Raw genomic sequence first — 17,278 nt, 5'->3', positions numbered from 1 at the left:
GACCCGATGTAGTTGCTCAGGGGTACCGTGTTTGAGTCGAAACCCAAACTGGAACTTCGGGATCAAGCGTTTTATTTCCGGGGTATCCAGGACCCTTCTGAGGATGCACCTTTCCAGAATCTTACCAAAGGCAGGCAGGAGGCTGATGGGGCGATAGGATCCCAGTTGATTAGGGGGCTTTCCGCTCTTGTGCAACATGATTATATGTGCCTTCTTCCAAGCCACTGGAAAGTAACCTAGCCGAAGAGCTGCATTAAAAATGGCGACGAGAAAAAGCACCGCCTTGTATGGCAGTAGCTTGATTGTCTGGTTGTCCAACCGATCTTCCCCAGGGGCTTTGCTGCTTTTTAATCTCTTCATCTCCTGCTCTACTTCTTGGAAGGTGATTGGCGATACAGGGAGTGACATTTGGAGTGGCGCCTCCAGGATTTGCGCGACTCGCTGTATCCTTCCATGCGATGCGGTCTCAAACGGCTTGAAGCGCTCCTCCAAGTTGCAGGCAAAGGCTTCGGCTCTGTCCATTGGTGATCTGGCCCAGGTGTCATCGGGAAGTCGAACGGGGAACTTTGGCGCAGCTTGCCGCTTGTATCGACTGCTAAGTTTCCACAGCGCGAATTTGGAGCTCTCGTCTGCCGTTGCTTCCTCCAGCATGGTGTCTGTGGCATTTCTTTTCGAGATAATCAGCTCCTTCCTGACCCTGTTAGCAATACGACGATAGATCCTGTCAATCGTGGGGTCCTGGGTACGGACATACTCCCTCCTCAGTCGCTTTTTTAGGGCGAGAAGACCTTCCAATATGGGGGAAAACGTCCTTGGCCGCTGGCTTGTAGGGGCTGAGTAGATATGTGCGGGCGCAGCGTTGGCGGCTGCGGCATGTACTTGGTCCAACAGGGTTTGTACTGCAGCGTCGACGTCCTCAACTGACAGAATCTGCGTGTTTAGGTTGATCAAGCTATTTAGTTCGGCCTTAAATCGTTGGATGTTCGACCCAGGGAGGACAAGCCTGCGCTTTTTTGGGATCCTTTGTGCAGCCGTGTTGATCGTTGTGAGGAGTGGCAGATGGTCGGAAGATAGATCATACTCTTCGCGAACCGATAGTACGCTGTTGGGGATGCCCTTGAATATAAAAAAGTCGATACAGGAAGGCGTACTTTGCCGGTTGTACGGAAAGTGGGTAGGTCTACCGGTGGCCAGTACCTGGGCTGAGCAGGGAGTGAGCGCCTCATGGAGCGCAGTGCCTCTGCTGTCAGCTCTGTAGTTTCCCCACAGTCTGTGCTTAGCGTTGAAGTCGCCTCCAACGATGAATTTGGGGCCAAGCTGGCCAAACAGGGAATCAAATTCCGCTCGGTTCCAGGGGATGTTTGGTGGTAGGTATGCTGCCGCAACGAGGATTTCGCCCAAGGGAGTCTCCACCATGATAGCAGCCAGCTGTGTGTCGCTGGAGGTCACTGTGTGTAGATGGTAGTGTGCTAAATCCTGCTTTGCCAGCACTACAGCACCACCTCTGGCTCGTCCTGTAGGGTGATCCGCACGGTAGCAGACGTACCCCTCCATTGTTAGGTACAAGTTTGTGTGCAGATGTGTTTCTGAGATGAGCATGATGTCTACATCATGCTTTTTCAGAAAAAGCTTGAGCTCGTTAGCATTTTGGAGGATGCCACGAGCGTTCCACGATCCGAGACGTAACTGGGTAGCCATTATTTGCGGCTTTTTGGGAATCTAAGCTGCGGGGAACCTTGCGCATCCTTTAGCTCTTTAATGCTAACCAGAATGGTTGCAACTGCGGCATTCAGTGCTGCAATGGACTGCTGGAGGTTTTGAAGGATGCCTCCAAGGGAAGCGTCTTGCTCCTGAGGTCCTTGCAGTGGTTGTTGGAGCTGCATTGGATTGACGGTGGGCTGAAGAGTGCGCGCTGGGGGTTGGCGGACTTGTACATGATGGCCTGGCCGTAGCGCATCAGCATACGACAGGCCCTGTTGCACAATTCGGGAAGGTACGAACTGCTGAGTGGTTCTTCGTGTATTTTGAGGATGGCTATATCGTGTAGGAGGGGAGACATTGATGGCCGGCTGCCTGGCATTTAGTCTCACCTGATAGCTTTTGCATCCTTTATAGGAAGCAGCATGGTTTCCCTCGCAGTTGGAGCATCGCAGGTCTGCCACTGTTTTGGCCTGGCACTGCTCGGAGTTTGTCCAATGGGACTGACCGCACCTACCACACTTGGGCTGTTTGAGACAGTAGTTTTTGGTGTGGTCGAACTCGAAGCAGCGGAAACACTGCCTTATACTATTGTTCTTCCTCGGAAGCTCAATAGTGACCCGTTGGCGGCCAACCTTGTTGAGCCGCAGCGCTTCCCTGTTGTTAAGAGACTGCTTGAGATCGACAAACCAGAAGTTGCGACTTGGAAAGTCGTTGGTGGAGTCTGCATCACTTGTTGGCTGTCTGGCGCCCGGGTTGTAAAGGTTCGTCACAATATGGCCGTGCGATGTAAAGGCAGCTTCAATCTGGCTTCTGGGAGTGGAAGCGGCCAGATTTTTAACCACAACGCGGTATGGTCTGTCTTCCTTTAGGCAGAAGTGGGTAAATTGCACTCTCACTTCAGTGAGCTTGCGGACAATTGCTCTGTGGGTGTCGGCATCTTTGGCGTAAATTCTTAGATAGCCAGAGGGAGAGACCTTGAATTCATAGGCGTCTGCGCCCACTGCCTGATCTATGGTTCGCTCCATTGCGACAATATCGCTGACTCCAGGGACTGTTATCGGCCTGGGTTTGGAGATCTTTTTCGCTGATTGTTGTTGGTCTGTGACTGGAGGCGCTTCGTCGGCAGTGTCCATCTCGCCGTCATCGATTACAGAGGCGTCTTCCTGAGGCTCAAGGGAGGCATATCTGTTGCTAATTGCCGAAGCGGTACTGGGAGTTGCGGGCTTAGCTCCAGCGCGGCTGGTGTTGCGGTTATTTAGTTGCTTCCCTTTTTTTACGCCTTCGGATAATAATGTAGTCCCACGCCGTTTTTTTGCGGAAACCGTTTGCCAATCTACCAGTGGCTCTTCGAAGGCTAGCGTAGCACCTGCGTTCTTTATGGGAGGCAGAGGGGGGTTTGTGACACAAGAACCAGCTGCCTGGGTGCCATAAGGGGTGGACTGCAAGGTCGGATTGGCGGCTTTGGGGCGGGTCCCGATGGGCTCTAAAGCGGCGCGGCTTGTGCCTGTTGAGGCAGATGTCCTGCAGCCGCTGCTGGATGACGCTGTGGTTGTGGTGGTTGTTGCTGTCGTTGTGCTGACAGTGCCGTGCTGTTGCGGTTGCCAAGTCGAGCATTGCTGGGTACCGGCTGACAGCGAGGTGGAGGCGCCGTTCCGGTTTGCACTACTGGCGAGCACGTTGTTGTAATATTGGTAAAAATCTTCCAGTGGCCTGCTTCCGTCGAGGCGATCGACATTAGCGGCTATATTTGTAGGGGATATTATTGAGCTGTTCGGCAGCGGGTAGATTGGCGAATGAATTTCTTCGTTGTTTTGGGGTCGGTTGTTTGTAGCCATTGTTCTTTACTTTGTTATAATTTTTTCCCCACAGGGAGAAAAAAGAATAAAAAATAAAAACAAAACAAGTTTTTTACACTTAATTACAAAAATAACCCGTATTTTTGTAACAAGTGATTGATCACAAATTGTGACTTTAGTGTCAGCACTGTCACTGCAGTGACTGTTTTGCCAGCACTATCAGTGCAGCTGCAAGCTGAAAGCTCTCTCGCGAAAGCTTTGCTGCACTCGCGCACACACACACGCACTTGAGTTGCGATCAGCTGAGCGCAGCTTAAGTTTTGCAAGAACTTGTTCTCACGCACTGCACGCGGTAATTTTTTTTTGTTAAAATATTGTTAATTTGTATAACACTCCGGCTGCCAGAGGCAGCAGTTGCGTATAGTTTACCCACTATAAGCGGGATTTGTATGGATTGCCCTGGGGCGGGCTTTATACAGTGTCAATGTCACTTTCTTGGTTTATGCCTGCTGCCAGCGGTGCACTAACGCGCACACACACACGAGACTGCAATTTTCACGTCCGATCTCCAGAGAAACACAAACGTAAGTGACATAAAGCTGAGAAGGCTTTAACCGACCGATTGTCGGTATAGTAGCTACTTATATGATAAGTTACTTTGATATTTTGTAGTGGAAAATTTAATTTTCAACAGTTCTCTGTGTCTTTTATAAAAATCTATATAGAAACTAATATGTTTATAGAAAATCTGGGTCCTTGTCAGTGAACTGAGCGACTAGTTTGCATAGAACCAGGCGAACAGCCTGCCCCAATTCCCCTGTTCTAATGCTTCGTCTTACGATTCGATTCGGCCAATCTGTTCTTGAAATCTCTGCATTCCGATTTGGTTTCAAGCCTAGACTCCTTACATTTCTTACTATATTCAAAAGAATTATTTAAAAATATGATTAATATTGAAATTACCAAAGCACACATAAAACAACAAAACTATCAGCAGCGCATTATCGAAGGCTTTAAAGTTTTTCAAATATATTTTTATATAATAAATCAGTTAAATCCAAATTGTTTTTGAGGAGAAAAAACAGACTGCCAGACATCGCTAATAGTAATCATGAATATACTTAGATACTTTATGGGCTCAAAAATGTCGCATTGAATGTGTTACACATATCACGACAAGATTATGATGCCCTTTGTAAGGGCATAAAAAAAAAAAACTGAGAAGAAAGCACATCATAAAAATGCGGCTTCACTGGCAGAGCATTAAAAAAGTTTAGCAAGCATATTTATACTCACCTATATAACCATATATATGTATGCTTGTATATTAACCGCAACCACTCTGCTTTCTGCACTCCCTTCCCTCACTCATTCTTTACTTTCCTGCTGTCTGCCTGTCTCTATCTTTCTGCGCTCACCCACTCGGGCGCAGGACGCACTTAAGCGACGTCTGAAACTTTTTTATTAAACTGCGCTAATAGAACTGAGTGCGGAGAGGTCCTGAAGTTGGGTCAATTTCCAAAATGGCCGCCTGGTTGCGCTTAATAAAATTTATGATTTCAACGCTCGGCTTTGACAGTTAAAATTAAAATGGGGCGTTACGGGGGCGCATCGAGCCCAAATGCCCGGCAGGTGACCAGCGAAAAGAAAAGTGGAAAGTCCAAAGTTAAATACAAAACTTCACAGCGCAAATTGATAACGTTGTGCCTGCGCCTGGGCTTGGGGCCGGATTAGGACTCGAACTGTTTTATCCATGACTCCCGCAACTGTCGCATAATGCAAAAAATGTCATCGCACAGGGCGCACAATATGAAAGATTATGTTATGCCGGGCGGGGCATCAGGGCATAGCGCAAACAGTGCGGAACCAGCTCCCGATGCTCCTCTGCTTGGAGCGGATGCGCAGCCATCAAATCATTTTGCAAGCGGAAAAAGCGCTTGACAGGCGTGCCAGCCCAAGATGGAACATGTGATGTGGCCCGGCAAGTGGTTTGGTGGTGCCACAAAGCTGGCGGGTGCGGGACGTCCCGGTTGTCCGCCATTGGCAGCATTTATGGCGCTATATAAAAAATTGCAAAATGCAAAGCAAAAACCAAATAATGCACAACAAACGAAAGCAACCAAAGACAGTGCACAACAACATATATAAAAACGGCAGAAAAAAAAATTGAGAACAAAAAATGGCCAACACAGTGTCGAATATGCAATACCCTTTATGGATATTTAATATTTAAGTCCTACACAAGATTTGGAATGAGTTCAAAAATCAGAACTACACAAAATAACAGTTTTTATTTCTGTTCCAAGCTAAGGGATGGATATTTCCAATTCGGTAAATGAAATATTATTACATATCATTGAATAAGAATTTAGCACTAGTTTTATTCGAATAAAATGAATATGTTAACTTTCGGTTAAAAAAATTGGAATAAATTACTTCTTAGAACAGAAAAAGGATAATAACTAAAGGTCAAGATTCAGAATCCTTACAATCAGTCAGTCAGTCAATCAGTCAATCAGCCATTCAGTCAGTCAGTCAGTCAGTCAGTCAGTCAGTCAGTCAGTCAGTCAGTCCATAGCTCAATGCTTATACTCTTCGTTAGGGTATGGAAACATAATCAGGGTGGATAGTTGGATAAGTTGCAAGTGGATGGTAGTTATGGCAGTTGACCAGCGCATCCGCCGGTTCAGCCGCCACGTTTCGTTGCCCTTAGTTATTTTCATCATTTTTTTTTTTGCTTTTTTTTTATTATTTTTCGTCCTTGCACGCTCTTCTGTTTGACTTTCATAAAGTTTTAACGACTTTTGCCTCTGCTGTCATAGCTCAAAATGTCTTACATGTGCAGCAGCCGCAGCAATATATATATATATAAAAAAAAAAATAAACAAATAAAAAAATAAAATATGAAATAAGAGGAAGAGAATGAAAGAGCAAAAACTTGTACAACTTTCTACTTATACTCGTAAGTAATTTTGCAGCAGTCTTCTCTGGGCATTTACTTGGATCGCCTTTCGTCAGCTGCGACGTACTTGAGTTCGCTTCATTTCAGCAACATTTTCTTGACCCCCCCCACCGCCACAAATACCCTTCGTTCACCACATGCTGCTCAATTGGGCGTCCACAATAAGTTGCAATCTCATCGAAGATCCAGCGCTAAACGCTCCTTAAATGCTTTGCCTACAATCTGGACATGTTGACCAAGTTCCACGGCTGCTGGGCAAATGCGCTGAAAAACAATTACGAATTACATGGATTCCGCTATGATTGCAAGAATCTGTTATTTTTTAAATTATATATTCAGATATATAGCTGAGTTACATTAATAACTCTTCGACTATCGCTGAAATTGATCATCGAAATAGGACTATATTTGTGTTAATAGTTCGTCATTACAGGGTATACGAGTATTGTCTTTTATGTTATGATGTTTTACAGCCCAAGAGATTGCCAAGTAATGCCTGACATTTGCCTGGGCAGATTTGCCATATTGTGATTTTGGAAGATTCAATTCGGCCAAGAAAAAATATTAAAATTACAAATTCTTTGTGCGTTGATTTGGTACAAAAGGAACAACCAAGTTTAACTTTTAACATTCGTTCGTACCTAAAACTCGTTGCAACTATAGCATATCAAAAATTAAATGATATATACACAAAAATGAGATGGTATATACCATATTTATGATATATATAAGCCGCTTGATTGATTCTATTTTGGAAATTGATTTTCTAAAAATATGCTTTTTGTTGCTTACTTCACACATTATTTGCTAATTTCGATGCAAGAATGGGTTATATTATTTTCTTTTAAATTTTTCATTTCAACTTTTATTATCTTCAATATTTTAAAAGAGTCTCGACTGGTCTAAATAAATGTAGCCTATTTTCTAATTACAACAATCATTATTAAATATATATATTGGTTACGAACTAAACACACCAATTCTTAAGTGGCAATTTGTATCAGAAACATAGTTTGAATTGGAAAGCTTATCCCAAATAAAGTTGCGCTGTCTCGCATAGTCAACAACTGCAATTACATCGAGTCCTTTGCTCTGGCAAGGACTTAAGCTCAAGCGGCTGCTGCTAAATGCAGCTTATAGTCTAAAGTATAGGATAAATTGAAACCAAATATGTGACAATTTCAGCAGGATTTCAAATTAAATTTGACATAATTTATAATGCTTAACCAACACGAACACCCACACACACGGACTCACATACACGTGTCGGTTAAGCTGTATAAATATACAAACAGCAAGAGCTACGGATATGCCAGTGTGGTCACACATTCATCATCTATTTATATAACCGTATGACAAGCGCCCTCCCCCCCACAAAGCCTCTTGCAGAACCCCAACGTGCGTCCTTGTTGCATATTGGTTGACCCAACGAATGCTGCGACTCTGTGTATGCGTATGTGAATGCACGTGTGTGTGTGACTTTGGTTTTGGTTGATTTCCGGCTGGAGCCCCTGGTAGCCTACTAACCTCAATAATGTGAGAAGGGTTCATGCTTGGAGCAGGTTTGGGTGGCAGGATGCGTCGGTAGTCCTGTCGGCCAAGTATTTTGCAATTAGTCAATGCTCGTGGCACAGTTTTGCCGCCTGGCTGCCTTTGGCCACAAATTAAATCATATAAATGGACAATTATTTAATGTCGTGGGGCTGGGTAAGCGGGGCGCGGCGCTGCATGCAAAAGCAACAATAAATCAATTGGCGGGAAAATGGGGAAATGGAAAATGAGCTGCGTTGCGGATCGACTTGAAAATTGTGTAAATAAATGTAAATTAAAATGCATAATTTATGTGCAAACGCAATTTATTTATAAAGCGACACATTAAAACGCAAAGATAATGCGGCGACTGCGGTGTCTCTGTTCGGGTGTGTGTGTGCCTGGGTGGGCGTCTGCTGGGCGTGGCAGCAAGTCAATTGCTCATTTGGTTTTGGCAGCACGCAGCTGCTGGCCGCAAACAACAATGCGAGTGGTCCCAACTGACCAATGAATGCTTAATGTCTGTGTGCCACTGTGCTCTGTGGGCATTAGTCGCTGCTAATTGTGTGTGCCACTGTGTGTGTGTGTGTGTGTGCGTGGTTGTGCGTGTGTGGCAGCTGCTTATCAGCGCTGTGCGCGTCCAGGACTTAACTGGAAGTTCGCTTATCGGCCACATTTGAGCCCTTGGCGCGGTCAGCATTCGTAATTATATAATATGCCATGTCACACACACACACACACACATACACACACACACACACACACACACACAGACACGCACACACACAGTGGCTTGTGAGCAGTTGGTAATTCAATCGAAATGCCAAAGTTACGAACAAAAGCTGCAATATTGTAAAAATGCATAAATAAATTCTTTTTTTTTTTAAAGCGTCAGGTGAAACAATTGGAAAGGTAAATCAAGGAAGGGGTGGGTGGATGGATGGGGGTCAGCGACCAGGGGGCAAGGCGCTGTGGCAGCCAAGTGAGTGTAACTTGAGCTTAGCAGCTCATGAATATTGTGCTCATGCAAACGGGTAACGAGCTGTCAGAGATTAAGTTGCAAGCGTTACTTTTTATTATATTTACCAGGGCGGTGGATTGCTGCCGGAATGAGGGGGTCAGCGGGAGGCAGTTGCCTGTCGCTAGCTGCCCAGATAAGGGCGCAAAATATAACATTTTGCATATGCTTACAGCTGGCGCGGGGAGGGGGAAGGAATTGTGAAGGGGTAGCCTAGGGAGCCAAGGCAAAATCGTTTTGACCAGCTCGCAAACAAACAAACAAAAAGAAAAAAAAAAAAAACAAAAACAACAAATTGAGAGAAAAAGTGGAAAACGGGTGGAAATAGGGGCAGGGGCAAAACAAACGAAACAGTCGAAAGGCAGATGAGAGAAGCGCAGCAAGCCGAAACGAACACTTTCAGCGAGGTTGCGTGGAACTGTAGGAGAGCAACAAAAAGGGGGCTGGTGGCTGGGCAAGGGGCTTGTGGGTGGTGGTGGTAGGTCAGTGTGCAGCCCCCGAGGACACAGTTGCAAGCGAATTTATGCGCTTTGTTAAACAGCAACAGCAGCCAAAACAAAATAAAAATATGGCAACAGCAGAGGAAACGAGCAACAAGCCTCAGTTCAAAGATGAACGATTATTAAATACCCTGTAAGCTGCTTCTTGCTGCCATATTAGCATGCATGTGCTGCTATACATACTTACAATAATACACAGGCTCACATACATTCACATACACACACGTTGCCAGGCACATACTTCACCTTACATCTGCATATTATTAAATTATTTATTCTTCAATAACTTCTAAACTTAAAGTCTGATCATTATGATATTTCCAGATAATTCCATCCAAACCTTACAATCTCCTAAATATGTACCTAAAGCCGTAGCTGCAAATCGATGCTTATCGAATTCAGGAAAATTGGAGAAATTTTGCTATAGCTTAGTTCAGATTGAGTCTGATCTGAATGAATAAATTCGCATAAGCTACTTACGTTTACGTATATCATTCCAATGTGTACAGGGTATGAATAGCTAAAGCAATCCGCGTGCGCTGGCCCGCAGTAGCAGCAGAAGGCGGTCGATGTGGGCGTGCCCGGGCGTGCATAAATAAGGCAAGCGGACTCAACTCCCGCCATCAACCACTCGCCATGCAATACAAATGAAAATCGTGTTTACGTTGGGTGTAAAGTGGCATATGTAGTGGTGCAGCGGTGCAGTGGTGCTGCAGTGGCAAGCGGCAACCGGTAACCGAGGACCGGCAACGGGCAACATTTACGTCCTTGCTGCTGGTGATTTACAACAAAACAAATATGCTGGCCAAGTCGGAGACGGAGTTGGAGCCGAAGCAGGGGCAACAGCAGCAGCTCACCTTGCCAGGCACGCGACTCACCCCCGTGAGAAGCTCTCCTGCAACTGGCGCACGGCACTTCACTGTGGACTGACTGATTTACAAGGCAGCTAGCCGAGATTGGATGGCGCTGTGTAAATAAAATAGGAGACGGCGCTGCGTCCAAATGCAATTTTCGTATTTCGCATTTTTGAAAAATAATTAAACTTAAAGGATCTGCAACAAGGGCAGCCTAAGAGTGCCCCTTGTCGACAAAGTTGCCATTGGCTGCTGCAGTTAATTGCAAAGTTTGCTTTTAGCGGCAGGTGTCAAGGCTGCAACAGCAGCAACGGCATGCAACAGCAGCAACATCTGCTGCGGGGTCAATTCGGATAGGCATATAGCCCCAAAGCGGAAAAGCTGGCTGGCGTGTTGCATATTTTCGATAAGATTTGGTTGTTTTTTTTTCTATACCCTGTAAAGATGAAGGGTTAAGATGGGGTATACGATAGTCTTAACGGAGGCTTCCATTATACGAAGAACTGTTTTACATAAAGTAGCTTGAAAGACTTAAACTGTTTAAACTGATGCTACTGGCAGGGGTATAGGGTATGTTGTAGTCGAGCATGTTCGGCTGCAGGATTTTTTACTTGTTCTTGTTTGTTTTTTAAATAGCTCGCTGCGAGTTGGGGCTGTGCACATTTATCAACGGAAATCATAAATAAAATTCTCTGCATATTTCATGAGATGCCATTGCCAGTTTATCCGTTGGGTATATTGTCTGTATGGCTTGTACGAGACGGAAAGCTAATCAAATAGACTGAACATCTGAGCTATCAATGTAATCAACGCAAGACCTGTCAGTTGGCATAAAAAAATCCCGAACCCGGAATATCAAGAAAGCACTTGCTGAGAGTTCGACTGAACCTAACTTGTAAGTTCGAGGAGATATAAAAACGGTTATAAACGACAATGAACAGCAAGGTTGGTTTGAAGATAGTCTAAGGTACAGTTTATCTTAAAGTTCAGCTCTTTCTCTAACTCACTTGTAGAATATAAGGACTGACTTGATAAGTTACAATTAAAGAGATAGGCAAAGGGCAAAGGCGAATTCAAATGCTTTGGGAGTATCTTTTAGTCTGTCATGCACCTTCACCTGAAAATTCGTGAGACTGTTGCAGTCAAGAGGGAAACAAAAAAAAACCGCGCACACATGTCTCGTATGTATATTTTTTTAATCTTTTTAATTTACAATCACGCTCATTGCGAATTTTAATTGTTGCATAAACGAAGCGGACATGGGGAGGGACAACGGGACAAGGACAACAATGCAGTTGCACAGTAGGGCTCCATATGCTCTCTTTGATTATCGGCTGAAATCTGAACGAGGCTGAATTAAGGGACAGCTGCGGAATCAGATCCGGAAATACGGCACATATCAAGTTCAGCGGAAATGTTTTTTATTTACGGCGCCCATAAATTTTTGGGCAAAGCCCAACGTTTCCAGAACCAAAACTTTTTCTTTTAATTAAATTTATTTTATATTAATTGTTCAATTAAAAGTCATTTGTTTTAGCTTAAAGCAGTCTTCCACCCAGAGAGTAAATTGCAAGAAAAGAGTGAAATCCGTTTTATTTTAGTTTTCATTAAAATATTTATGGCCGATTGCACAGACTAACTTGAACCCTTTTAACTCTGAGATCTAGAGTTTTGTAGTTTTTAAAAAATTTTCAAAGCTTTTGGCAATTTATTTACAATCGGTTAATCAATCATCAATTATCATCGATAAAGGCAGCATTATGTACGATGGGTTTGAGATGGAAATGTGTAGCATGATTTCTCTAGATTTTACTAGATGAAAATAAGCTTAATAGCGCGACGTTAAAAGTTTAATAAATAAATGAATCCCCATGGAACAATAGCATATCGAGTTAAACATGTGAATTTGAATCGATTTTAGTGTGGCGTGGGGGGTGGGTTGGGGGTGCAGAAGTTGGATTCTTTCGATTGTCAGCAGTCAATCTGTTGCCTAGTTGTATGAGGAATTTAATATGCAGATTGATGTGGGAATGAAATACGTGAGCTAAGCGTGTGGCAATGGGACTTGGCACTCATGGGTGTGGGTGTGCATTATTTTATTGTGCGTAAAATCAAAGCAGCTCATTGTTTGCGTCATCCTTTCATAGCCTAGCTGTAATTTTCTGGCAAAATGCAGGACTGACAGAGCGGGCCATTACTCATGCGCAGTCAGGCGGGCGCCAGGAGGCGCCTCCACGCGACAGCTGGATACCTCCAATGGTTGGCCAAATGCACGTCGTGGGTGCGCTTTACGCTTGGCATGTGCCACAAGCATGCCACATGCAACCCATGCAGCCGCCCCTTTCGTTTTCTTGGCCCAAAATTTATGTTTTCCTGCTATAAGTGGCACCGCGTGGCGACGCATCGCCTCATCCGGACTGGATGTGGTCAATGTGCTTGACAAATTGCTTATTGTTATGACACTCCATTGATATATCACAGCTTCGACTACAGATGCAGCCACAGCGCTCAGTGTGTTGGTGCCTGCGCTGGCTTAATAAGTCGCCTCATTATTTTCATTTCCAATTTCTTTTTTCTTTATTTCGCCCGGCGGGCTTCTACGTGCGGGCACTTCACAAAAAACGGAAACGTCGCCCAAATGCGGCCTCGTTAATTGTTTTGATTAATGAACGAGCGACCTGACCTCACGTGCCTGCCGAGGCCGAAGTGGAGCGGGCGGCGGGAAACCGGCAGCGGCGCTTGCCGCTTGGCGTGGCACGCTCTGACATCGTTTCAATTTGCAGTTGCATGCAATTGCACTGTGCAACGCGACCAGCACTCAACCCCTTTAGCCCTGGCAGCTCGTTGGGGTTACTGTTTATTCGATTATGTCGTGTGCCGCATTTTCTTAATTTGCAGTTTTTGGCCATGCCACGCCCCTGTCGCCTAGCATCTACACGCCCAAGCACTCTTTGTACCTTTTTCATTAAGTGGAAAAAGAGTATATTGGTGTGCTGCACTTTCCTTAAAATAACATACTAAATACTTATATAACAAATATTAAATACTTAAATATACATATCAGACAATGGTTGGCCACGCCCACAAATTGACTGGCTAACTGTGAAAATCTATATCTTTCACAATTTTAAAGGCTTAGCACTTAGACCTTCAAATTTATAGCTTAACAACCATAGCTTTGTTCTTATAGTCTCAGATCCGCAAAGTCAATAATACTGATAATAATAGTGAATGGTCTCGCTTCCAACGTCTGCCATAAAACTGGGAATAGAGTATTTTTCAGTCGATTGAAGCCAACAGAAACGATTTCTCTTTTTATTTACTTCTTGCATTTTCTTTATTTATTTTTTAATTAATTTAATGCGCCAGTTTTGCGCTGCTGTTCGTCGGCCAAAGCGGGAAGCAAGGGGGCGCCTCGCCTTTGCTTGCGTGCATCGCTACGGCACACGCACACACACATACACACACATGCACACACACACTGTGTAATTAGAAAATTGTTGCACTTTGTTTACATTTTTTTTCGGTGGACATTTTGATGGCGAAGTCGACAATTTTTGATAGCCGCTAAATTGAGCCATTTGCAGGCTGAAGTTCGAGTGGACTCCAACTTGGAGTTGGCCGGAATGCAGGCAAATTAAAGCCAAGTGCGCTTAACGGCAGCAAATCCTGTGCGACGGCAATAATCTAAAGGAACCCAAGTCCGGCAGCGAGGCGGAGGGATCTTAATGCCACTTCAGCTGGCAGCTGCCTGACAGCGTTCAGATACGGACAAGCCAGGCCACGACAACAACAACAACAACAACAACAACAACAACAGCAACAACAAGAACAACAACAACGGCAAGGACAACGTCCTGGACGACAACAACGTTGTTGCATGCATGTCCTGCGAGGAAAAACCAAACCCAAGAAGTGCTTGACAGGCATTCAGAGGCAGGCCGGCAGTCGGGCCAGTTGGCTGAATGACCTGAGGGCAGGCAGTGGACGAGTGTGGAGAGAGGCAGCATTGCTAAGTAAGCGCTGCTGGATGTGCACTAATTGTGGCCAACATGTTAAAATGAAATGGATTTTCATTCAACAATTGGCTTACAGTCACACACTCACACACACACACACACCCATACAAATTCGCTGAGCTGTAAACAAAAGCCCAGCCAGAACTGGGCAGTTAGTACACTCAGAAAAAAAAATAGTTTAAAATTGGTTTCAAGTAATTTTCCCTATTTAAAAAATCTATAAATTATTTTAAATTTTTCTGAAATATGTCTGAAAAGTAAGAACTTTGTTGAAAATTGAAAAAATTTGATATTAAAAATATAAAAACAGCTGAAAATAAGAATTTATTTTTAATATAAGAAACATTTTCTGAGTAAAATATTTGTAATTGGAAAAATTGTTGTCGTGAGGAAGATTATAATTGTTGCGGTTCGTTAATCTACTCATCATTTCTATACGAATTTTTTGGTTTTAGTTAGATCCAGGTCTCAAATTCATTACGTAATATAATAATAATTATTATTGTGAAACAATTTTTAAACTGAATATATTTGTAATTTTATTGCAATTTTCCAAAATTTGGGGAGCACTTTGGTTTTTATTTTCTTTTAGTGTGGGAGTTGTGAATCAGCAAAGGGCGACTGAACTTATGATGGATTATGGTAACGTTATCGTGTTGGTCCTGCTGCTAAACGAGCATTGTTAGTAGACCCGAGCAGAGCAGAGCCGTAGCAGCATTCCAGTGTTGGCCATAATGCGAGCACTGTGCATAATAATGGGATTGCCAGCTGACAAAGCCCACAGCATGGAGCCAACACCCACAGCCGGAGACCATGACCAGATGGTAACCCCATTGCCAGCTACACAAAGCAGCTGAAGCAATCAAAACACATGCATTAACTCATTGGAAAAGGGGCACCCAAAAACTGACGGTGCTCGAGCGCAGGCTCTGTACCAGGCACTGCCAGCAGCCGGAAGGCAAACATATGCTAAGGTGAACGTGAACGCAGGGCTCTTGTACCCTGTATGCATTGGAAGTGGCTAACACAGAGGGTTATAAAGTCATATGCAACATAAATAATATAAATTCTAGATCAGTCGATATACCCATGTCCGGTTTTTCGTCTTTTCAGAATTTCCGTATGGCATATCATGTCCTATTTTATAAGAATCGAGAAATATCAATTTTATACCGAAACTACGTTGAGCAAATCTTTGATGTTTGAAAATCCTGAGATTGCACGCTCTGAATATAGGTTCGAATAAATTGAATCTTGTCATCCCGACTAATAATAATAATATATATTTTTACTTGATACTTCCTTTAGATCTCCCATATTGGGGACACTACAAAATTTTGGGCTTTGGTATGCGCACGCATATACGTTTTAGCTTTAAGCCCCGAAAGTTGCAAAACAATTGGAAAATTAACATAAGAGTTTGATTAGCATAACTATTCCATAAAGTAGGTCGATTGGAAAAGACGAAGCACAGCCACTGGCTAAGTTGCGGGTTAAGAACATTTTCCAGCAACTCTCAGCTGTGTAGAGGGTATCACTCAGTCGCACACACGCCACTAGCTGACACTCACTTGTTTTCGGCTGTAGGTGCGTGTGTGTGGGGGTGCACAAGTTGTGGCTATGCTGTGGCTGGCACTTGGCGGCAATGATAACAAGCAACAAGTGCAGTGAGTAACCGGCGGGCAGAACAAGCACAGCAACGATAGCGAGTTGTGTAGCCAAAATGGGGGCGGGTCGTAAGTAATGGGCGGTGCGGGAACGAGGTGTATCAAGTCAAATGCTGGCCACAAGAAACGGGCAGCAAAACGTTGTGGGATATGTTGACATGGAGAAACATGAGAGAAATCAAACTGAAAATAGAATTATGTAGATTACGTTATTGTACAAGAGAAACTCTTGTTGCGCACACACCCGTACACATTCACACACACTCTCGAGAAACACTGGAGAGTTTAGCGAAAAATGCGCAACAATGTGCATTCAAATCGAACAATTGGCAAATGGAGCACAGAGTGGGCGATTTATGGTGTGTGGCATGTGGCATGTGGCATGTGGCATGTAGCAGTCGAAAATGACAACTTCGTTGACGCTGCCTTGAGTGCTCGGGGTCAGCAGACAGACTGATTTAAAAAATCAAACAGGAAAACATATCCTATAAAAAAAAATAAATAAATAAAACACACATGGACGACATGTCCAGGGCAGTCCGGAGCTGCTTCAATTGCGGACATGCCACAACTCGCAAGGATGCTTACATGTAAAATCACTGAAAAATTCTGTAGCAACAGAGCCGAGTGCCCAGCGGGACAGTTGGCTTCGGGAGTGGCGCGGGAGGCGGAAGCTAGTGTGAGGTGCGCAAACCTAACCGTCGAATGAATGAACAGGGAAAACAGAATTTCGCAAAAACAACAACACACAAACAATTGAAGAATAAAAGTAATACAAAGAATATATAGCGGTGATGTGCGCGACTCATGGATACCCCGTATCCGGCTTCGCGTTGCCAAAACAAGCAGTTGCACTTTTCCCTACAAATAAATACACATAAACTGACTTTAAACTTCTTCTTTTCACTAGCCACACTCTATGCAATTTTTTTCTGAATTATGTAAGCCATAGGAAAACTTATGCCAAATTTTGTGGCTTTAGCTTTTCTAAGATCCAAAATAGGCGCATATATTGTCTTAAAATTTATACTTATTGATTGATTTTAAATCAAGCTATGTCGATTGTGTTAATGCCGTTATTAATCGATGGTCTTAATAACGATATTTATTTTTAGTTTGTCTCAACACCTATATTAATAAATTATCCTAACATCCACATTTAAAGAAAATATGAGAACTATGCAAAAAACAAATTGTAATTTGTTTTTGTCCTTGCTATATGAATATTTAC

At 43.8% G+C, this 17,278-nt stretch overlaps 1 protein-coding gene and 1 long non-coding RNA gene across 3 annotated transcripts in view; one reads left to right on the top strand and one right to left on the bottom strand.

The window, feature by feature from the left end:
• Positions 1 to 17,278, bottom strand: part of LOC6633184 (lachesin) — a 237,208-nt gene that overhangs the window by 39,439 nt on the left and 180,491 nt on the right. Inside the window, exon 12 of one of the 2 annotated variants that reach the window (XM_070206972.1) lies at positions 6,647 to 6,723. The exons of the other annotated variant lie outside the window; for it this stretch is intronic. Coding sequence (XP_070063073.1) covers positions 6,662 to 6,723 — 62 coding nt within the window. The 3' untranslated portion in view covers positions 6,647 to 6,661. Of the gene's footprint in view, positions 1 to 6,646; positions 6,724 to 17,278 lie in introns of those variants that run through there. 2 annotated transcript variants of the gene reach the window in all.
• On the top strand, positions 11,154 to 11,921 carry LOC26530552 (uncharacterized). Its single transcript, XR_001449936.3, has 3 exons — positions 11,154 to 11,306; positions 11,375 to 11,542; positions 11,616 to 11,921. It is a non-coding gene; the product is annotated as an uncharacterized lncRNA (long non-coding RNA).

This window comes from Drosophila virilis, chromosome 2 (assembly GCF_030788295.1).
Source record: "Drosophila virilis strain 15010-1051.87 chromosome 2, Dvir_AGI_RSII-ME, whole genome shotgun sequence".
Taxonomy (NCBI): domain Eukaryota; kingdom Metazoa; phylum Arthropoda; class Insecta; order Diptera; family Drosophilidae; genus Drosophila; species Drosophila virilis.
The sequence above is the reverse complement of the archived record's forward strand: the minus strand, read 5'-3'. Positions and strand labels throughout refer to the sequence as shown.